Genomic DNA, 24795 nt, shown 5'->3' with positions numbered 1-24795 from the left:
GGTATATTGCTACAATACCTACCTAGCACAAGTTAAGTTTGCGAAGTTACGCTTTATAAGAGCTGTAAGTAACTTTTATACTACTCTACTCACATACTCGTAGTTCGCTTTTGGGCCGTACCTATTTTAGAGCAATATAATTTCAAGAATCGGTCCACAGTTTTCTAATAACACACCTAGGCGCCATGATTCCGCTGCGCTTCCGCTCCTGTTGGAGCTAGTGACAATGCTAACCAATCTAAACTTCGCCAGTACAAAGAAAACTAAAATTTACTGTACAGGTATTAGTGATGTGATGTTTAATTCGGTTTACAACTATTTTACAGGTAGGGTAAGGATATCCATACTAAATATATTCGATCGCTTTTGTTCTACAATAATTGTGATGCAAACCGTGCAATATTTAGGCGGAGACTAAACTACACTAATCTACATACATATTGCGAGTACACAATACATATCCTCAAACAAAGAAAGCAAAGGCACCGACACGTTACCCAATAAAAAAATATAATTTGTAACAATTATAAAATTAGTTATTTGTGCAATACATTAACTACTTTACCTAATGTTATTTGAACCGTGCGGTAATATCTATGGAATTGCTCATTGTTGCACAAATTCCAAGTAAAGGGTGAAGCTGTAAAAGCATTTCTGTTTCGCTGGTCCGCGTTAGGATTTCCTCCGCTCGCAGATTCTGCGTCTTTTTCCCTGTGTAAAACCCTGCGACCGCAGCACCAGCAGCGTAAGGCCGTTACCGCGTCCCTGTCAATTTCCAACCACTTGCCGCGGTTTTCCAAATGTGAAAAATAACTAACTATTGATACAATTCTTAGAGGACGGCAATGAAATCAGGTTAAGTAAGCGATGACAAAACAGTGAACAATTAGGTTATAGTTATTTTTAATTAGCTCTTTATTTGTCTGCATCGGAAAGCCAACGAATACCATTGTCATGGCACATCGCTGCCCTCGTTCGCTCCCGATTTTAATGAGCCAAATAACGAACTCGATTTTCCTGCATCTATTTCCCTGCTCGAGAGACTAGACCTGACGCGATCCAAGCGTCACGGACATCTAATTATTAAACGATTTGAATATTTGATTGCATAAAAAATTAACTACCCATTGTTCGAGTTCTTGGCTCAAATGAAACGCTGTAACCATTGTTACAGAGTGGAGATTTCTTCACATATTCGGTGTGAGACTTAATTTCGAACTGTATTATACTAGTCAAATTTAAACGCTACTAAACATCGAACAGGCACAAAGTGACTTTTTCCACATCTTTTTTCTTTTACAATAATCGATTTATGACTCCGAATTCAAACCTCTGTCGAGATAGACCTGTCTCTTGAATCAAAATCGAATAGACTAGAATCAAATCTCCGTATAATAAGTTGGTCTGTTGATCTTGAGGAGATCGAAGACAGTTGGGAAGACGTAAGTCGTGTTGAAGCCGATCATGCCGCACGTGAAGTACTTGTAGCACAGCTCGACGATGATCTTGTTCTTGTTGTCCAGGCTGTCCTCGGAGTTCCTCAATTCGTTCTTGTCTTTCCCAAGAAGCGCGCACACGAAAGCGTAGGAAACTGACTTGCCTATGGCTCTGGTTGCTATAACGCCGCAGAATCCCAGGATTGTCCTCAGGATGGTGAGGCCGAGCATTTCGATGGAAGGCCAGATGATCTCGTAGGGCGGCGGCAGCGGCGCGGCCGTCATGTGCCCGAGCTGGTAGTTCGTCCAGGACCCTGTGAGGATGCCGGCGCACACGCTGACGATCATCGTGGTGTCGCCTCTGGAAAACACAAGTGACACATGGAAACATGGTTATGCGGTCAAGGGCGCGCGAGCCGCGAATGAGTAAAACATTTAAATGAGCCGCGGTTGGACTTTACACTTTTTAAGGAATGGCTACGTTTGTTTTGATTCGTCAGATACCTATGCAGTTGCGTGACGAACTGTGCCTACTACGAATTGGTGAAAATGGGGTAGTAAACAGGAAAACATAATAGATATCTACTTTGGAAATTCAAGGCAAAAAAGAGTTAAATATTTGATAATATTATGTAAGTTCTTGACGCATTTTGTTCGTGACTAGCGCTTCGACCAAGACCCATGCACCCAAGGCATGGCTAATGGGACAGAGTTACAAGGCCTGTTTCAATATGGTAATTAAATCTTGTTCTATTATTAAATGGTGTAACTTATGCACAAAATTATTTTTATGTACGTCCTCCGTTTGCCTTTAAAACGTTGTTAAGTATGTATGAGTTATGTTATGAAAAAAACCATCGCACCTGAGTGTTTTGTTTTGTCGGTTTTTAACCGACTTCATATTTAAGAAATTGCCCAAAACGATGTTTAGTTATGACAATTTTGTTATAAATTTACTGAATAAAGATATGTGAACTTAGCATTTAACCAGACTTCCTTTTTGATGTGATGACACGATATGGCAGAACATGTCAACCGTCCAAAGAAAATTCTGGATGTTCCGCGCTCTTACGGTCTGGAACTCTTTAATTACCTACACACGGGAGACAGATGAAAGGGATGCATAATACGATTAGTGACATTATTTGTCTACGTCTCGCCCCGGCCCCCTAGAAACGACATGTGATAACGTGACGTGATCGGAAGCGCACCTCGAACCGAAGTTCAACTACGTGCAACTGGACACCTAACAACCACATCAAGAGCTACCAAATTAAGGTCTCATATTGCATTAAGCATCACATGTTTATTAACAACATGAAAAACCTTGGAAGAGGTGATACCTGCCAATTGTCTACAATGTGCCTATTCATAGAACGCAGTACAATAATGTAATGAAACAACACCGACCACAGTGATTTGTGCCATCGGCAGTTTTCTCAATGTTATTGTTTACTATGACTACGAGCTTATTGATGCATAGTCAAAAATCAAAAAAAAATCAAAATCATTTATTCAGTAAATAGGCCGCAATGGACACTTACACGTCATTTTTAAAACTACCAGCGCTTTCGGAAAGACCATCATTGCCAAGAAGAATGCACCGCAAGAAACTTGGCAGAAAGTCATTTTTTCAACATAAAATAATTACAAATAAAATACTTAAAAACTACAGTATACAATGAAATAAAAGAAAATACAAAAAAAAAATTATAATACAGGGATAATAGTGTTTACAACACAAATTAAACAATTCTACTTTATCGAAACATATAAACTAATTTCAGAAGCGATAGCAATATTGGATTAATTGTGAAAAACCCCAAATGATACATAACGATGCTATAAAGTTCAAAATCGAATGCAATTATCGGTTTTTCAATTGTAACTGCGTTTCATTTAGTTCAGATTATAAATAAACTGTTATCGGAAAGATATGCTTTAGATTATCAAACCATATAAGATTTAGAGCTGGGGAAACTTAGAGAGGAGCTTAACATAATTTCTAAACTAGGTTATCATAGTAATTGCATTGCACTAATTGCACTATAAATAAACTTAATACCGGCACGCACTCTAGACATTGATAACTTTAGCAAGGATCACCATCCGAAAATCTATAAATATCTAGTGTTTCAGAGCCCCTATCCAAGCAAACTGTACGCATGGTTACCGTCATAGACAAACAGACGTAAAAAATAAATTTCAGACTTTTCTTATTGGTGCTATAAGAGCTATCTTCACACCAAATTTCAAGTTTCTAGGACAACCGGAAGTACCCCACAGGTTTTTCAGTTACAGCGTGTATACATAGTACCTGGGCGATCGAGCGTCGCTCAGGCTAAAACTCGAGAATAAGCTTTTTCTCAGAGATAAGACCAAGCTAGATCGATTTTTCATCCTCGAATCGAAACCCCCTACATACCAAATTTTATCGAAATCGTTGGACCCGTTTCCGAGATCCCCGAAATATTAATATATATTTGTTCTCGGGTCTTGGATTTGTAATATTATATAAATAAATAAATATTTATTTAAGTATGTATTTATCTATATAAGTATGTTTATCCGTTGCCTAGTATCCACAGTACAAGCTAAGCTTAGTTTGGGACTAGGACAATTGGTGTCAAAAGTGTCCCATGATATTTATTATTATTATATATGTATATACAAGAACTGCTCGTTTAAAGGTATTAGATATAATGTGTGTAACACCTTTTTTAATCTTTTGATCGCATTAACTTAGAAGTTTAATTTTTCAGTACTTCAAGGATTAGCAGACCTAAGTATTTGATATTAATATCAGCTTGATACCTCTACACGTTCTTGAGAAAAATCCTGTAAGGGTTCCGCTTTTTTCGTTTGAGGTACGGAACCCTAATCATAGGTAAAATAATGACCGGAGCGAAAATAAGATGTTTGGATGAAGCGTAAATATAACAGTATAAGTATTTACATTAAACTTTTGTCCCAAGTTGATTAAACGTGACAATGATAATTCGATAAGTTTAAGACCAGTCGTAAATTAGGGCGAGATAATCTTGCCATTATCTTGTAATTTTATGGCTTTAAACGAAGTTCCGAATTTAATTTACACAAAAGGTCACCTTTTGCTTGAAAGTTAATGACTTACTGTTAATAAAAAATGGTGTGCCGTGTAGAAATCTGGGCGGCAGATGTCGAGCCTATTTAAGGCTCCGTAGCCACAGGGTGCTGACTTCAATTACCAGGGCATATGGGTGAAGACCAAAAAGTTGTACAGCGTTAAAGCTGCGTTAGCACATAGTTTTAATTTCCATTAACTTTTTCCATTGTGACACGAAAATAAATCATACATTTGTATGGATAATTAATCATACACGAAAATTAACAGACACGAAAATTAATCATACATTTGTATTGATAATTTTCGTGTCACAATGGAAAAAGTTAATGGAAATTATAAGTACCTGCTAACGCAGCTTTAACGGTGTGCAACTTTTTGGTCTTCACCCATATTGTAGGTACCTATAGGGTGGTAACCTATTACCTAAAGCTTCACTGTCTGGTGGTCGGTACGTCAGAGCTATATTTTATCATAGCGTATGTACTCGTATTAATTATGGTCTAGAACACAAATAACAAAAATAATTAAAAGTGCAATTAAATTTATTTATTTTGGGGAGCTCGATATTATGCACCTAAAAAATACGTCGGGTAGATCCTTAGGCTGTTTCCACCAGAGATACTGTGTGAGGATTTGAGGAATGTGTTTTTCATAAACCAAAATAAACTCTTCATTTACTTATTCCCGCACAGCACAGCTCTAATAGAAACAATTTAGCGGAGACGTATGAAACGGATACAAAATTCAGATCTATTGTCAAGAAGACATTAATATCTAAGGCGTATTATAAAGTTAATGATTATATCATGGACAGGGATATTCGGATATAATTCTTATCCGCATTAGCGATCCCTTCAAATAGCGAACCTACTGTGTTAAAAATAAAGTTGTGTTAAATACTTGTGATGTATAGATAGCATTTAATAATATTGTAAACCTGTTTAAAATAATGTTCCCGGATTCTTCTCAACAGAGGTTTTTCCGAACCGGTGGTAGATTTTTTTTGACATCCATAAGTGCTTGTTATAGCCTAAATTTAATAAAGTTATGTTGACTTTGACTTTGAAAGCGTTTCTATATATTGGTTACGAAAACAGATTCCTCGCACATCTCTGGTGGAAACGCAGCCTTACGCATGTGTTTTTCGAACGTTTGTCGTTGTTTGGATACAAATCAAAGTGAAACAATATAGCTACATCGAGCGGTCGTTGACCCGGTAAACGGTCAACATGAACCATTTGTCTTTATTTGTTTCAAACAGCTGTCCAACACATGTTCGAAAGCACTCGTGGCGTATTTAAAGTCACAGCTGATGACTGTCATCTGATTGTCAGGGGAATCCCGTGTCAGTGAAAGTTAGTCGTAAATCTCTCGAGGGTTTACCTCATCAGTTAACGATCATAGTTATAGAACATTGTTAGAAAGTTTTTAACAATAAACACTTAAGGAAATACCCTGTACACGTACAGTCACCAACAAATGTACCTGCTCATTCGTTATCTTTACCACAAAGTTAGTTAAGCGAAAACAATTACAGATTGCTATCGCTGTAAACTCCGTACAGTTATATTGTTTGCATTGTCTCAAGTAAGAGTTTTCTTTACTCAGCCGAAAGTGTAGAACTCTCAAATGAATTGAATTCCGAGAATTTGCATAAATACACGTTGAGAATTCCTAAAAATAAAATCGAGAATTTCACTATCGTTGCATAGAAAACCCACGCTGAATTTCATGTTTCTAATCCTAGCGGCTGACATTTTGGGATTGTATCCCGGGCACGTGGGCATTAAAGAATTAACAGTACGTACACTAAATTTCGTCCAAAATTCCGGAATGCCTGATGAATATCATTAACGTTGCATAAAAAACCCGTGCCGAGTTTCATGTCTTAACCTTAGCGGTTGTACGCTCTAAGGTTACATAACAAAAGTTTATAATTATAGTCGTTAAGTTTTTAAAATTGGCTATAGCATACTCTTGTTTGATCTATCACCTTTTGTGGTGCGAGTAAAGGTGTATGCGTAAGTTTTTTGCTGATAGTTTATTTGTTGCTGATTATTTATTTATTTATTTTTCTGTTAGCAATTCGTTTATGTGTGGGGGTTTTTCTTGGGAAAATAGTGCGATGGTTTCGTTTAAAAGTTTATGCGACACGTGTTATGCTAAGTGCGTTTCGGGTAAACAACATTATGCCAAATGAGTGGAGACCTCCTTTTCTCGAAGATCTTTATAACAACGTTTATCGCAATAATTAGTTTGACTAAGCCTTATTTAGATGGATTAAGAAATATCATGCGAGTGCAGCGGAGCGTCCCCGCAATGCAACGGACAACGCGCGACACTTCCTGCACCGTTAGGGCGCTGCACCTCGAGGCCGCCAGCTGGTAGGTGAAGGGCGCAGCGGAATAACCCATCGTTCATACACAAACAACGCATTCGTGTAAAACCCCAAACTAAAGATAAACTTATGGCGGCCTTGCCCGATGCAGACTCGAGGTGAACACTTTACTTCTCGAAAATCAGATTTAAATAATTTGCGTTTGCAAATATATTTTACGCTAAAAATAAACAAAAAATATGAAGTTTTTTTGAGCGAAGGTAAGGTCAAAGAGGATTTTTATGAAAATTTACTTTAACTAAATAATTGTTAAATTTCAACGTATTTTTTCCCAGTACTGCACCTTCACATTACACATTCCTCTGCTAGTCACAGGCCTCCTCCTGCTAGGCTGCTAGCACCTTAACGGGCGGAGCCGGATTTAGGGAAGGGCATCCAGGACTACAGTCCCGGGGCCTTTACAAAATTTCAACGGATCAGCCGCTTTATGATTTTTTTATTCAAACAGTGATTTTCGACTTAGGGGGACCCATTTCTCAATTGCTCCAAGGCCTCTAGATCTTTAAGTACGGCGCCCTCTTCCCGGGTACAAGTAGCACCAGCCAAAAAGGCAAATGGTTCATGAAACTTCAAATATTTTTTTTCCTTGTGAGTACCACCTAACGCAAATGTAAAATTTCTGATTAATAATCGCTACGAGTGCTGATGCAACAGAAAATCTGTGGGAAGACCCGTGCAAAACAATACGGTAAAACCGACTGAAGTTTAATTTGATCAGTAGTTCGGTAATACAATTTTTCAGGCTTGGATTTTCCCAAACATCCTAATTAATATGCGTAGGTACAGTCACCAACACCAATTCCTGACACAGCGATGTGTGCATAAATATCTGATAAGACTATTTCTAAGGTCTTTAGGACGTGTAGTTACACATACTAAAGACGTCGTTTAGATACACATAATACAGTAGGTACCTATTCCAATTTTATAAAACTTCATATACGGGGTTGAGTTAGCGACCCGTCGCTATTCGTTTTGTTTGGCCACGGATGTTTGCAACGTGATTGCTTACTAAGCTTTGATAATGAGCCTGTACTGAGTTCGAAACGCGTGTTCAACGTGTTGTTTCTGACAGTTAGGCCTATGTGACTTATATATTATTTAATAAAAAGCGTAGATCATTTATATTTTAGTGGATAATACCGATTACAATTCCTCACCTGGTGGGTGTCCACTTGTCCGCATTGGGGTGGTAGACGATGACCAGCACGGAGACGGCCAGCACGACGGCCGGCGACAGCGCGTGCGTCACCAGCCACGCGTCCAGCTGGTCCACCAGCGGCACCAGCAGCACCAGCAGCCCCGAAGCCATCAGCAGACCCGCGAAGATGTCCTGGGAAACAAGGTAAAAACGTGATTACCACCAATTATTTCACCAAATTCATAATTTTCCATGTTCATTTTTTTCCTTCTAATTAAAAGATGACGATGATGTCCTCCCGGCTCGCACCTCTGAGTTTTTCGGAATTCATGTGCGGAATTACATTTGAAATTTACCACGAGCTTTGCGGTGAAGGAAAACATCGTGAGGAAACCTGCATAACCCTGCGAAGCAATTCAATGGTGCGTGTGAAGTTCCCAATCCGCACTGGGCCCGCGTGGGAACTATGGCCCAAGCCCTCTTGTTCTGAGAGGAGCCTGTGCCCAGCAGTGGGACGTATATAGGCTGGGATGATGATGATGATGATGATGTCCTCCCAGCCGTATCCGCCGACGGCGACGCCCTGTCAAGATGAGTTAGCATGGGCGCGAGCGTGACTAGCAAACTTTCTTACGTGTAGACCTTCAACCTGATGGCATACTGCACTGCAGATCTTGCGACCGGACTTTCAAAACCCAGTTTGGGTTTGCTAGTCACGCTCTTATTAAATATATCTATCATCATCAGCATCATCATCCCAGCCTACAAACATCCCACTGCTGGGTTCACGCTTATTCTCAGAATGAGAGAGCTTGGTCCAAGGTTTCTACTAGGTGCCCTCTGCCTGAAGATTGGGAACTCCACAAACACATACATTTATATGTATAGACTGCATGTTTCTAACATCAAAACGGCGCACAAAATTAGTTCCCAGCGCGGATTTGTGAACCTTTCACTATAGTTTTTTGACGTCCGTGACAGGAGTTGTGTCAAAGTAATATTGATGGGTGATTGATGCGCCGCGCTTTTTGTTCCAAACAACCAGTATAGTGCCGTAAGGTACAGTCGAGTTTATAAACTTGTGAGCAAAAATTTGATCAAAAATATTCTGAACACGCTTCTACGCCGTTACCAATAGCGTCGTGTTCAGATATTTTTGATCAAATTTTTGCTCACAAGTTTATGAACTCGACTGTACATAGATGCCAATGCACAAACACCATTAAATTGTGTCGCAGGTTTCTCCAGGTTTCCTCATGTTTTCCTTGAGCGTAAAACTCGTGACGAATTTCAAATGTAACTTTACATTAATATGGAAAAAATCACGAGGTTTCTGTGTAGGTACCTATCGAATATGTGTAAATAAACCTCCATCTCTCTTTCTCTCATTGAACCTGAGGTACACTTGTCGCGGCGACATCTTGCAGCGATGCATACACGCTTTAGTCAAACATTTATTCAATTAGTAATTACATAAGGTCAGGTAACTCTTGCTCCTAACCAGTTAACCTGCGTTAGAATCGCGTTTTACTACAATTTACGACGAATGAGAACATCACGCGCGTGTCGTCATGGATCGTGACGCACTTGATTCATTCATGACGTCACGCGTATGTCACACCCACAGGGGTCAGGGTATTGCCTCATCATCTATCGAACCGGCTTCCGCGAACAAGAACGCTATATTCTTAGTAGAAAAGCACTAGCTCAGAATCATAACAATAACAAGTTGGCTCTGATGTAATATAACAGTAAAACCATCACTAGAAATGACTTATTTGGCGGTTCAGTAGCAGTTCCCACGCGGGCCCAGAGCGGATTCGGACTTCACACACACCATTGAATTGCTTCGCAGGTCTCCCCACGTTTTCCCTCGCCATAAAGCTCGTGGTCAATTTCAAAGTATTTTCGCAAATGAATTTCGAAAAACTCTGAAATGCGAGCCCGTATTTCAAGCCACAATGCTCTGCTTCAGAGGCCATAGGCCAAACCTCTAGTTCACCTGGGCTGTTTGTTTTTTTTTTCTGTGGTGCCCGTTTATAATCATACGCTTATTCTATGAAAGCGGCACTAGGTAAGTATATGCTTTTTGAAGTTTATCGGAACTGGCAAAACAAGACGACGCGCGACCAGCCCCCTGTAGGTACCACAAAAGTTACAAGTGCTACAATTCGACAGAATTGTAACATTTTACTAAAATAAACTTAACAATTTTGTCGAATTGTAGCACTTGTAATTTTTGTGGTACAGGGGCCTGGATACAACGGTTCCCCTTTTTTACGTATAATAGTATTTATGCCGAATTCTCTGACGCATAACCAATGTAAGCGGAATGGGTTTTACGCATAAATTGTGAATTCCGAATATTGTTTAGGACTTACGCATAAATTAGTTACGCAAGAATTTACTTTCGCGTACTTAATGTAACTTTGCCTATGCCTAACTATGATTGTTTTGTCGATTGTATTATAGGGCTTTGTCCCCCGTCCCCCTTCTATATGGTCGTGCCTCTTTTACTGGTGGCTGTTCGTTGCATTACAAATACAATTCTAACCTTAATAACTTATTTTTCTAGTCATCAATAGTAATTAGGTAATTTATTTTCGGACATAGACTAAATTACATATATGCTAAACAAGATTATACATAATAAAATTCGGCCATGTTAATATTATGCTAAAATAAATTCGTGTAAACCATTTTTCGGCGTATACTGAATTATGCCGAACTAAATTTCGGCAAGTTTAAGATTCGGCGTAAATAAATTATGCGAAACCTGTTATGCGTAATAAGTTTCGGCCATTAAAAAGTATGCCAAATAGATGCCACCCGGATTCAACAGAGGTTCGAACCGGTGGTAGATTTTTTTTTGACACCTAAGTGCTACTTACAACAGCCTAAATTGAATAAAGATCTTATTTTATTGTATAAATCTTTATTGTACATAAAACTTATGAAAATATCAGTTAACAAGAGAAAGAGATGTACAAAGGCGAACTTAGCCCTCAAAGGGATCTCTTCCAGTTAACCCTTGAACAATTGGAAGGACATCAGAAACAAGAGTAGACACTAAAATGGAAAAAATAAAAAATGAAAAGGACCAAAATTTTTAAAATTTAAGATATCGTCGCCTATTAAGTATTTTCTGAGCGACAAGCAAGTGTTAGTAATCCTAAAGATGAATATAGTCGCACAAAGTCGTGCTTTTCACAATCTCAATTTTCTCGGAATCTGAAATGTTATAAAATACACCTAACCTGACCATTTAAAATGTTCAGAATACATTTTGGGAGGGAAAAAATTATGACTCACATAAGTTATGACAACATTACATTATTATGACTTTCAAAAATGATGAGGCGCACCCCGTTCAGTAGTCACCAGCGGGCTGGCTCCACAGGCGCCAAGAGGAAAACCACAGTGAGTCAGGCACTAAACAACTGCCTGGGAATCCACACTAACGTCATAGTAAAAGAGGAGAAGTAAGTTCACTACAAACAAAAGTACATCGCACGGCTTAACTGTGTGCGCGCCGGTTGGCACTGATAATTTAGGGGTGATAATTTAAGTTTTCTGTAGTCAAGGCCGCGCTGCCGTCGGTGCCGTACATACGTTTTGATTTTAGCTCGCTCCTCTTGCGCTCGCTTCGCGAGATGATCACCTTTTACATTCGCGTACTGGTACTTACATATTTTTTGTATTAGGTATAGTTGTAAATGAGTATATAAGAGTAGTGTAAAAGTTTCGTGCAGGGACACATGAAAAAATAATAGATACCTACCTATTTATGATCAATATAGTTATAGTTTTATGTGTAGGTAAACATTAGTATGTACACAGTCGACATCACCACTCCGGCGAATTAATGTTTAATGTTTATTTGGGCAAAAAACGGTACAATATAGAAAAAAAAACTTAAGAAAATAAGACTTAAACGAAACATAGACCAGCAAATATGCCACTATTAAATTATACAGTAGAGTATACAAAGAATATAAATGACCTATTAAACAATAATTTAGATGAACAAAACGAAACTAATGTCTTAACAGGGCAGCTTTAAACCTGTTAAGAGAAAGGTTGAATATATCTAATTCCGAAAATGAATATAAATAATAAATGATTAATAAATAATATTTTCAAATTTAGTACTTATTATAATAATAATATAGCGGTATAGAATCTTGTTTGTCTAGACACAGACATAAGACAATTTTAAGTTAACTTTCGTACTAAAATTATTTGCCGGTAGATAATTAATTAATCTTAAATAGACATCGACAACCCTAAGCGTCCGCGCCGGAGTAGGCAGTTAAATCTGGGTCGGAGTTTACATACTTCTCCTCTTTTACTATGCTAACATCGTGTTGAAACATGTGCTGTAGGCGTGAATTAATAAATGCGTGTGTTTTAATATACTACAAAAAAGAATATAAGGGCCACTTCACCGGTAAAATAAAATCAAAAATATGTTTTCTTTTTTAATTGAATACTACATTTAACTGAATGAAAAGTATTTTTACTGAGTTATGTTCTATTAATAAAACCAATTTTAAGCAAGGAATGTTATAAAGAATTAAATTTATTAGTATTTTCGTTTCACCCATAAAATTTACATGGCCCTTGTTTTCTTTTGAGCAGTATACCTCAGTGCCCTTAGTGTAAGTTTTCGGTTACAAAATACGTCTCGATCGCGTTCGCGTTAAAATCTCAATTTGTATGCAAACACGAACAGCGCCTCTAGCGGAACGTTTGCGATGTTCGTGTTTCTTGTAACCGAAAAGTTACACTAAGGGTACTGTAGAAGGTAACAAAGTCCGGGAAAGGTGACCTCGAAGCGCTGAAAGATCAAGTCATAGCTTGGGAGTCGGTTAAGGTCGGATTCTATTGAGAAAATATCTATAAGTAGGTTTGGGTTTTCAAATATATTTTTTTCAGGACAAGGGTCTTGCTTGCTTAAGTTTACATTTTGTTAATTTACTCATTTTATTTAAGGTGCTTTAATAGGAGACGGGGGCTTGCAGTGTAACTCTGGATTACTCGCAGCAGTTCCTTTCTTTTCATACTAAACAAACACTCCTTTTTTGTACTGCCAAAGAAAGTAGGACTGCAAATAATCCGTAGCTCTGTCTGTCTTTCTGTCTATTTGTCTCTGTAGTCTCTGTAATGAAATGAAATGAAATAGTTTATTTTGCTTTAGACATGGTAAAATGGTCTTATAAAATAGTGCTAAGGTGCTATGACATGTCTAGCCAGATACATTGGCATGCAAACATTGTCTTATATTCTAAAAAGCATTTATTAAGCTGAAACGAATTAAATATTTACATTGTTTATGTTGAAACCTAGATTAAATACAGTTTGTTTAAAAATTTAATTACGTTTTAGTGTCATTTTGACAGTGGAATAATATTGTTTGTATTTTTTTATTGTAAATATTCTTTAATTGAATAAAATGTTTTATCCTTCAGCCATTGAAACAATTGAAATCTAAATTTGTTCCGGGGCAACTCAGTTATGCTCTTAGGTAGCTTATTCAAAATTCGTATTACCATTTGCACACAGTTTCTGCGATACAAGTGTGCGTTAGTTTTGGGGTACTTACTTAAATTAATTTTTGCGGGTATCTTGTATTAAAATTACATATTTGGTCCTTCCTTTTGAAGTAGTTTGGATATGATTTAACGAAGTTAATAAACCCTTCACGCTTAAACCGCTGAACCAATTAAGATGATTGTAATGTTATGCAGATAGTTTGGGACCCTGGAAAGGACATAGGATCTAGGACACAGGATGTAGTTTCTGCAGGGTCGCGATAAACGAATTCTTGGCACACGTAGTCGCGGGCAAAAGCTAGTCTTAATTATATATCAGGGAGTTATGTTATTTTTAGAAACATTCCAATGATGCCAAGTGCAGTCACTTGCATTAATATCTGCAGCTGAGCGTGCAAAAAAAAAACCTAACACGTTCTACTAAGATATTTATGCACACTTTGCTGTGTGAGAATGGTGCTGGTGACTGTAGGTACGTAATTTGAGTGCTAATTCATCTTACTTAAGTTACACAGTCAATGACATAAGATGCGGGGAATAACTACGTCTCGCAAGTTTCTTGTTTACTTATTACACGTAACGTAATTTGGATTACAACGCCGGGCCAAACCACTACAATACATACACGTTATATGCAACAATACACGACCCGTCTTGTATGAACAGTATTATAAACATTATGTGTAAACGTAGGTATTTCCAGTCACGCTATTTACATTTTCACAAATCGCACTCCCATATCAACAGTTTTAATTAATTTAGACGTTCTAGAAATTAAATTAAGTCTAAATTAAATGATACATTATTTTGAATTGATCCACTGATAATCTGGGAGTGCAAAATGTTATTATTCCGCGGGGACGAAGCCGCGGGTATAAACTAGTCTGATATAATAAAGCAGATACGTTTAGTTTAATTTTTAACTGGTTCTCCGGGATGTTCCAAATGATAAATTATCTTTCTAGTACTTTGTTTATTGGTAAGAGAAATACAATTGTTCCTGGCGGTGGGCGAGGGACTACTGAGCAAAGACTACAGTATATATATAGTATATACAGTAGGTATATATATGAGGCTACAGACTGTAGATTAGGTACCTATAGGTGGCGCTTGTTAGCCATATCACAAGGTGAGCAATCTTGTCGCTACATTTTTAGGATTAATTGAGCTGTGACCTTTAGTGTGAGCATTCAGGACCTCCGCTATACTCGCGCGGGTGCACGACTTAGCGCGGGCGCGGCGTGGTGTTTTAATATAGGTTAGTAGAGACCCGCCTGACACAGCACTGCTCTATTAGAACATGATACAAGCACGCCGCGCGCCGTGCACCCGAGTTAGCGGTGGCCCTCACTCATAGTAGCGGCGTGTATGGTATGTCCACTGGGTCTGTCAAACCTCTTTGAACCGTGTGTGCGTGTTTTAGCAAAAATTATGACTAGCACTATCGCATCATAGGGCATAAGGGTCCCTTTCCACCAGAGATTGCTATGCTACGTTGCTATGGATGAAAGAAAGAAAGAAAGAAAATACATTTATTCACAACACAAGACCCAACAATATTATTAAGTACAAATAGACAACACGTAGGAAAGTATGTGTCACTGCGGTTGTGAATCGGACACTGGCTCAGCATAATGCTGAAGTGTTAATAATAAACACCCCAGCGCTGATTCATCATCATCATCATGTCAGCCGAAAGACGTCCACTGCTGGACATAGGCCTCCCCCAAGGCTCTCCACTCAGACCGGTCTTGTGCTTTCCGCATCCAACGCGATCCCACGATCTTAACCAGGTCGCCACTCCATCTTGTTGGAGACCTACCAACAGCTCGTCTCCCGGTCCGCGGACGCCACCTCGAGAACCTTCTGACCCCAGTGCTGATTGCTGCGTTTGATATCCACCACACCAATCATACTCATTGATCCAATAGCATGGCACTGGTGAAAACTGCCTCAGCTAAACTATGTTTTTTATAATAAAATTAATTATATATGAGAAAGCCGTAGTGGCCTAGTGGTTTGACCTATTGCCTTTCAAGCAGAGGGTCGTGAGTTCAAACCCCAGCTCGCACCTCTGACTTTTTCGGAAATTCATGTGCGGGAATTACATTTGAAATTTACCACGAGCTTTGCGGTGAAGGAAAACATCGTGAGGAAACCTGCACAAACCTGCGAAGCAATTCAATGGTGTGTGTGAAGTTCCCAATCCGCACTGGGCCCGCGTGGGAACTATGGCCCAAGAGCCTCTTGTTCTGAGGCCTGTGCCCAGCAGTGGGACGTATCTAGGCTGGAATGATGATATATGAGAAAATACATTAGAAATGGTTTTGGTAAAAAAAACCTGGATCGGCTATTTTTTTCTAAATAATTTACAATAAAATACAATAAAACAACGATAACGTTGATATACAATTTGTTCTATTATCTAAACAAGTTAAAGTAACTGGCAACCCAGTAGTTCGTTCAGGTAATCAATAGCTAGCCCAACGTCTACATATTCTAGTTATAGGTTTTATACTTTAAGTCAATATAAAATTTTCTTATTATTTGATGGTGTATCAAAAATTAATTAAAAATCTTTTTTTATTAATAATTAAAACTAGCCTGTCTAGGATTTTTTTAGCAACCCCATTTCTGATATATTTTCTAATATTATGTACTAACTTTATTATAAAATACATTTCATTCCATTATCAGACCGGTGCAGATTTTTTCAAGTTCGGATCTTAGACCAGTGCTGTGGATGCTCTGGATGCGTGATGTGAATGCGTGCTATATACTCGTACATGGTCGTGTGTGGTGTAGCTACTACGTGCAGAGCAGTTCGACCTACGCATCTTCGTCGCACAGCTACCTCACGGCTGCCAACATCTTAATTACATAGAATCTGGCCAGCGAAAGCTGTCCACGAGAAACCGCGGCAAATTAAAAAAAAACGGGTAAGTGCGAGTCGGACTCGCGCACCGAGGGTTCCGTGCACATTAATAGGTATGTAAACGGGAATCGTGTCTTGAAGATATTTCTCGATTAATACATCCAGTGTATGCAGAGCCCTACTCTTAAGCAAAATGTACGCAGCGTGGGGTCAGATTAAATTGGTCATTAATATTTACAGACAAAAAAAACATGATTTTCTGAATTTTCTAGTTGGTGGTGTTATTATAGCTTCCTACCGTCATACCAAATTTCAAGTTTCTAGGACAACCGGAAGTGCCCCATAGGTTTTCAGTGCACTGCTATTTGTATGGAAACACGTTGTTTAATAATGTAACTTTTGATTGCGTTGACTTAGAATTTTGATTTTTTCAGGGCTTCAAGGGACCGCAGATTTGAGTATTCGATATCAATTTCAGCTTGATACTTCCACGCGTTACAACAAAGTGATCCTATAAGGGTTTAGTTTTTTCCTTTCGAGGTACGGAACCCTAAAAATGAGGCTGGCAACACTTACTGTACACTGAGTAAACAATGTTGGTACTTAGAAATTATTTTAATTTTCCAGATATGAAATTATCCTCGGAACTCTTCAAGCTGCATGAAAATTCATGTAGTAATGTGTGAAAGTTGATGATGCACTTTAGGAGTCCCTCGTAAATTTTATGACATTTGTCAGTGCCCATAAACGTACAGCCCAGACGCATAAATTTTTGGACCATTTTGACCAGAATAGCATTGAATATAATCTTCTAACATTTTAATTCTAACATAATCTTATAACATTTCGCATTTGAGGATGCTAGGAGAGGAGGTTGAATTAAACAAAAAATAATTTATTTATTTCTTATAGCAGAAGTATCAAAAATATCTAAGCCGGGCTAGAATGACAATATGTCAATTTTGACAGTCTCAAAATGATACCAGATTAAACCTGGTTAAAATGCGTGGACAGCTTTCGCTGGCCAGAGTCTAGCTTAGCATTAGTAGAAACTACTTAATACTCGCAGCATAGCTGCATAACACATTTCTGGTGGAAAGGCACCCTTATACTTTTATTTCACATTATGAGGTCATCAAGATCAAGACAACATAAAAGCAAAGATATGTACAATGTTATTAATCTCAGTCAACACAGGCCGCGATAAGCAGATTGTTTGACGACAGTGATAACAGGTACCTGAGCGCGGAATTACTATTGCAAATATCGCTACAAACTAGCGAAACAAACTTTGTCGCAAAAATGCAACGTATGTGTTTATATGTAAGTGCGCGCAGATGCGGGAAAAAAAATCGCAGCGATTTACCTATAACAGCGCGATTCTAAAATCTTGTCGCAAGAATTAAAATCGTAGTGTGCGCTTGGCCTAAGATGGACATGGATTGAATGTGCTTTCCACCGGCGAAGCGAGACGAGGCGGACCGAAACGATAATTTAAGTTTATATGGCAATCTTCGGTGGAATGGCAATCGCGCATCTTCGGTGGAAACAATGTGGATGGCGAAGACGTCCGATACGATAACTTAATTTTTTGTTATCATAATAATGAACGTATTTCTGCGTTTTTTAACTCAGCAAAGGAAACACGATTCTCGCGTGTCATTGCGCCGTCCTGCGCGGTATATTTGGTGGAAATGGGTCGGCGCGGTTTCGATTCTCATCCCACTTCGTCTCGACACGCCTCGCTGCGGAAAAGCCTCTTAAATCTCTGTATTTGTAACTTACAAGAACACTGTGCATGCCGAGGTAGATGCGGCTGACGCAGATGAGCGTGCACCACGCCACCGCCAGCGCCGCGCCCCAACCCACCGGATACTCGTATCTGGAAAGTCAGTAAACACAAAATATTATTTCTATTTACTTTTATTTTTATTGTACCTGTATTTTTAAAAAGCCGTGGTGGCCTAGTGGTTTGACCTATCGCCTCTCAAGCAGAGGGTCGTGGGTTCAAACCCCGGCTCGCACCTCTGAGTTTTTCGAAATTCATGTGCCGAGTTACATTTTGAAATTTACCACGAGCTTGCGGTGAAGGAAAACATCGTGAGGAAACCTGCACAAACCTGCGAAGCAATTCAATGGTGTGTGTGAAGTTCCCAATCCGCACTGGGCCCGCGTGGGAACTATGGCCCAAGCCCTCTTGTTCTGAGAGGAGGCCTGTGCCCAGCAGTGGGACGTATATAGGCTGAATGATGATGACTGTATTTTTATTTTTATGTGCGATAAAGAGTACACATACAATCGCCATCAGATATTTCGGAGCGGCCAAGGTGGTCAAAAATATCGGAACATGCACCCTATTATTAAGGTATTAGAGTTCATCTACTGATATTTTTGATACATGTAGGAAAATAATTTAAGAGATAATATTTTTTTAGGAACTAGTCTATGAAAATAGCGGATAACGAGAAAAAGAATAAACAATTGAGGAAACTAAATCATGTAACAGGGTGGAACCTATTCATAATCTATTTCGCTATGATTTCTTTGGCAAATGTATGAGATGTCAACATGATGTTAGTAGCACAATGGTTCCACCCTGGTACTTACGTGATTCAGTTTCACTGACCGTATATTACAAGTAAGTACCAGGGTGGAACCATTGTGACAGTGATCGTACTTTCTTCTTTCTTCTTTCTTTAGCATTTTCGGTGCAGTGCTAGGGTTGTCAGTAGTGCCTAATATTAAATTGTTTGAACCAAGAATCAAACAAAATCAAAAATAAAAATAAAATAGCGTATTAAACAAATCGCAAATACAGAACATGTAAAGCTCAACCCAATATGCATAATGACATGAAGGGTAATTTCCTATGAGAAAATGTAAGTTGCAATAAATCCTTAATCCATAGTTTGTATTTATGATTAAGAATTGATATACTAACTATATATAAGCATAGACAGTATAATGCGTAGGTAATGGCAGTGTATAAATATAGAAGTCATTTTGTTTCTTTACTGACATCCCGTCCTGTGCTAAGAACAGTTGCGTTGATTTTGTGTGTGAAAATAAGCAATAATTATTAACTGATTAAACACAATGGAGAAACTGGGTTACAGTAATAAATGATATACAGTGTATAATACACACAATTATAATAACGGATTAAGTAAAAAAAATGTGTTTCATTTTCAATGACAACATAATATTATCTGTCTGTATAAATAAAAATGAATCGTAAAATGTGTTGCTAAGCGCAAAACTCGGGAACGGCTGGACCGATTTCGCTAATTATTTTTTAGTTGTGTTCGTTATTGTCAGGAGAGGGTTTTTATGGAAGAAAATTAGAAAATTACAATGGGGGCGAAGCCGCGGGCAACACCTAGTATTACATAATTTTAAACATCAATCATATTATACACGTCGACAACCCAAGGTCACTGTTGTGTGTCACTTGACATCATCGTACCAAAAATGCTAGAAAAAGTATGATCACTGCTCATATATCACTTTAGCTAGGGACTGACAAACTGACTTCATGCATGTTAAGGTTCTCAATACATTGAACATTTATTTATATTATGGAGTACTAACACAGTCATAGCACCTGCTTATAATATTAAATTTTTTCTTCAACATCTAATCTAAACACTTTACCTGTCCATGGTATAAAGAAGAACAGAGAAGGGGATGGACACTCCAACCATGGCGTGCGTGGATGGCATGCCATACTCTACGGCCCATTTGGTTTGCAACTTCTTGACGGGATATCCTGGCCGTGGCCACCGCACTATGTCTTTGACTCCTTGTCCTGGAATTACAGACAATGAATGGGTTAAGATTTTTTTTCATTAAAATTGTTAATCAGTGCAATATATTGTGCTTGTCAAGTTAAAAACAGGATTAGGTCTTAGTGAAAAATGTAAGGAATTGTAACTAAAAAAATATAAGAAAATAAAAAGAGATACATATTCAATAGTTTTATTAAAATTTACTAAATATCTAGTAAATAAAAAGTAGTAGAGAAAACACTTATATTAAATACTTTCATGTGATCTTGTATAAATAACCGCAGCTACTGGCAGCAAGGTAAGCAACAGATACTAAGCACAATAGAAATTTCTATTAAAAAAAATAAAATTGATAAGTTTTTGTAAGTTTTAGAATGCAGTATTGGCTACAAGAACACTTTTTATTTATTTTTCAACACAAAAGCTGAGCTGAGAGAGACCTTTTTGTTATTACAAGGTTAAATTTAGACATGCTTTGTGCAAAAAGTTACCAGCCTCAATGAACAAAAAAAACTTCATCATTCAAGGCATTTTAAGAACACATTTAATACTATTTATACCTGGTGTAAAAAGAAGGGTATTATAAATTTGACAGCACTGTTTGTCCGTTGGATGCACCGGTTTGCAATGTTTTTTTTTCTTAAATCAAAGTGAACTTTGAAATGACAATGTACGGGTTTAATTTTTTTTAACTTGGTTATTAAATGACAAATAATCAACTTGGTTCAAACTTTAGTTCATCATTAAATCAGTGTTATAAATAATTTATAACTTCAACTGCCTTCTTGGTAACTCTACTAAGGCAGTCTACTGATTTCATGGTCACTAACATGTGATAAGATTTCATTTGATGACTCATACCAATATTTACATATGAGTATGTAGATAACCAGAACCTTTAATCCACAATTCACTTACAGGCATGATTCACTACCTCATTATATGATTTAAAATACTTAACTTCTAAATACTAACTTTTTTTTCTGATAAAAAAAATATAGTATTACCTTACCTAGGTACATGCATACAGTCCAGACAAGTATGACCCTCCGGCCAACGGCTCCATCGATATTCCAAAACCAAAAAGGAATAAAGGTGGCGTAGAAAATCTCATCTCCGAGGGCAGTTCCCAGGACGAACAGCCAGTACCAAAACTTATTGTTTATATGGCATTCGGTCTCCTCCACGGCGCTTTCCGCCGACGTGTCTGTGTCATACGAACTGCTGGAGATGTTACTAGGAGCTCGCTTGTGCTGTCGAATTTCACTATCCTCCATCTCACGCTCAAGTCTCTCTGAATGAATGACTTCACCGTCTGCGCCTCCTACATTATTTCTTATACTACTTTTGTAGATGACACCAAAAAAGTTCTGGACTTTAACGACTAAAAGAGGATCTTTTAAGTATTCTATTATATTATCCCACATCTTTGTATATTGATTTGCTGAATCTAATCCGATTTTTCAAGAACTTCACAAAGTCGCCTCCCACACCAGACCAGCCCCTTCTTTGCAACTGTTTGTCTTGTCAATGTCAAGTCAAGTCAGCCATCTGTCAAAGTCACAAAACTTTTTTTTTCTTTTGTTTAACATGTGAGTAAGACAGGGACACCAATAGTTGCCGCCGTTGCCGGCCACAAATTGCAGTGAAAATATGGCCCGTCTAGGAGCCCCTTTACTCACATGCATGGACGTACAACAATATATTCTGTGGTACTACCTAAGGTAATAAGCAAAGGTATATATAATAGTTTATTTAACTTTTGACAGATCACGCACGTGAAATTTTACAATAATTTTCGGTACAATGTACTACAGAGAATAACGTACTTTATGGACGGGTACCGCCCACTTAGTGATGTGCCATTCATTATGAATGACTATAGACTATAAAAATCGTTTTGAATTGTATCGATTTTATAAATAAAATATACATTTAAAATTATTGTGATTATATTTTATATCAAAATCATTTAAAAATAATAAATACATCAATAAGGGCAGCAGCAGCAGCAGAAATGGCAGGAACTGCCAAAGCAGGAAATACAGTGGTCTCGGAGCCGAATATGATTTTGTACCTTTCGGCGTCGAGACCCTTGGTCCGTGGGGCCCTGGCGCTCTGAGTCTCTTCAAAGATCTATCAAAGAGACTCAGAGATACCACAGGAGACCGAAGAGCTGGCAGTTTCCTCGCTCAACGCATCAGTCTTGCGATCCAGCGGGGAAATGCTGCCAGCATCTTTGGTACCACGCCACAGAATCCATTTTTAGATTTATTATAGTTTTAGCTTATTTAATTTTATTGTACCTAATATACCTTTTTTATGATTATGTAATATATAATTTTAATACTTAAATACATATTATTGATAAATACATTTGTATACCTTTAGGGATTAAAAACTTAAAACAACTAAAATAGGCACTGTAATACTATTTTTAATTTTAATTTATTAACAGAAAAGCACAGTTATAAAAAATACAAAATTTTAAAAAATACAACTTCTATCTACTTACTACTTACAAAACTTATACTAAATAGAAAATGTCCTCAAGGCTGCTGCTTTGGGGGGCCGTTCCTAGGAGGCTGGCAGCATTACCTCTCTGGATAGCTAGGCTGATGCGTTGTGCAAGGTAAGCACCAGCCCGCCGATCCCTTGAGGTATCTACCAGCCGAGAAGATAGCTGGCGGAGGAGCTGTTTTGCCTCTGGCCCCCAAGGCCCCAGGGTTTCTACACCAAAAGGCGTAAATATACAAGCCTCACCAAGGGCTGCGTATTTACGCCGTTTGTTGCTCTCAGCGGAGGCCGCCACTGCACCCGCCTGGCCAAATGTCGCATGGATATGAGAGGGTGCCAACGTGTCGACACACGTGGCATCCCAAACTAGCGGTCTGCCACGACTCCACGGAATGAGGGTCATTCCGTCAGGTCGCTTGCCGTCGTCACGAGACAATATACCCGTTGGTTCAAGTATGGCTGGAACGTTGACTGTAACGAGCGCCCGACGGATGATGTCATTGATACTGGCATGGGGGGAGAAGCGGCCAGCACTGCGCTGGCAAGAAAGGCCATGATGGCCATACTGATTGCCCCTGACACCACATTTGTATTGGTGCGACTCGTTCGTTTTAAGGCCGAGTCTAAGACAAACGGCCAGACAAAGTGTGGTGTGATCTAAAACTGTCCCAATATTCATCGAGGGAAGTGCTTGCAGCCAGTACCCTGACTCAGGTTCGCCGGCTGCCAAAAGACGAGCGCGGTCTGTACTGTTCGGTGAGGTCTCTAAAAGCTGTTTTTGTTTGCTGCTGAAAATCGGCTCGTCCCAGGCTCTTTGTATTTAATCAGAGAGGGGGCAAGGAATAACTCCATTGGGAGAAGTATTGGACCATGCCGCCCTGGCCTCGGCTAAGTGCGTGACCTCAACATCACCAAGTGACGGGTTAATGATTTTTCCAAAAAGGTCACGTGTACTGTAGCCAGAGGACAGAAAGGCCGGTAGAGCAACACTAGAAATGCTTCTTACTCCTAGGCCACCAAAACGGATCGGGAGAGTGGCTTGAGTCCAGCCCCGATCATCAAAAGAGCAATTTAGAATTTCCGAAAGGGTTTTACGAATTAGATCATCCAAAGGTTTTAATTTTGATTCGTGTTGCCAAAAAGGGCAGCAGCGGAGAAAATACATGAATTTGGGAACAAAAAGACAATAACGCGTTATAACAAGGGCCATGGGGGGATTTATCAGGCTAAGGCGGCTGCAGGTATCAGAATACTTTTGGAAATGTATATCCAGAAAAATAGGTATTGCTTCAGGTAAGGCTGGGCTCCCTAGGAGGTGGAGGGACTCGCTGGTAGGAATTTTTATGTTTGGGGCAACGGTGTTAAATTTTGAAATAATCTCATTTTTTAAAGGTTCTGGTACCGATTGGTCAACAAAAAGCTCACACTTGGAAAAATTCAGCTCAAGGCCGATTTTTTCGAAATTTTGAATAAGGTTCTGAAGATCTATTAAAACTTGTTCCGCCTCACCTGTCATCTAAATACCACATGTTAAATTTTGAAATAAGTTGTGAAATTATAGGTTGAATTGCCAGACTAAAAATTGCGGGTCCGAGAGGGTCGCCCTGCTGACATCCAGCAGCTGAATGGAGGAGGTGTTTCCTGAAAATTAATTTAGAAGTAGAAGCGTAAGATTGCCACATGTAGCCGTAGATTCCGGGAATTTTTTCCTTAACTTGGGTTAAAAAAGCGGCCCTGTCAACCGCATTAAAGGCGTTCTTAACATCAACCTTTAACAGCACCTGACCGCCACCGAGCTCCAAAAAAGTGCGTGCCGCATGAACAGCTGCTTCGCAGCCGCTTTTACTACCGAACCCAAGCTGAATCGGCTGGAACAAATCCGTCAGATCAGGTAGAGCTTATTTACAACAGATCTTTAATTATACCTACCACGGGCGTCTCGATGTGAGTGACAACAAACTGGCGTGGCTGCTGCGTCC

General features: G+C 38.8%; 1 protein-coding gene across 1 annotated transcript; it reads right to left on the bottom strand.

The window, feature by feature from the left end:
• Nucleotides 1–22111, bottom strand: LOC141431811 (sphingosine-1-phosphate phosphatase 2-like). Its single transcript, XM_074093005.1, has 5 exons — nucleotides 21312–22111; nucleotides 20166–20319; nucleotides 18297–18393; nucleotides 8101–8273; nucleotides 1–1797 (listed from the first exon to the last, which is right to left on the bottom strand). Exons 1-5 carry the CDS (start codon nucleotides 21724–21726, stop codon nucleotides 1380–1382), a joined length of 1257 nt encoding a protein of 418 aa, XP_073949106.1. The 5' UTR covers nucleotides 21727–22111; the 3' UTR covers nucleotides 1–1379.
• Nucleotides 22112–24795: the final 2684 nt, after the last annotated feature.

This window comes from Choristoneura fumiferana, chromosome 10 (assembly GCF_025370935.1).
Source record: "Choristoneura fumiferana chromosome 10, NRCan_CFum_1, whole genome shotgun sequence".
Classification (NCBI taxonomy): Eukaryota; Metazoa; Arthropoda; class Insecta; order Lepidoptera; family Tortricidae; genus Choristoneura; species Choristoneura fumiferana.
Note: the sequence above shows the minus strand (reverse complement) of the source record. Positions and strands in the feature narration are given on the sequence as shown.

Coding starts and splice junctions, on each gene's coding strand:
- LOC141431811 (XM_074093005.1), bottom strand. CDS start 21,726: ATGTGGGATAATATAATAGAATACTTAAAAGATCCTCTTTTAGTCGTT. Junction 8,274..18,296: donor TCGGCATGCACAGTGTTCTT/GTAAGTTACAAA, acceptor CTTGTTTCCCAG/GACATCTTCGCGGGTCTGCT. Junction 1,798..8,100: donor GACAAGTGGACACCCACCAG/GTGAGGAATTGT, acceptor TGTGTTTTCCAG/AGGCGACACCACGATGATCG.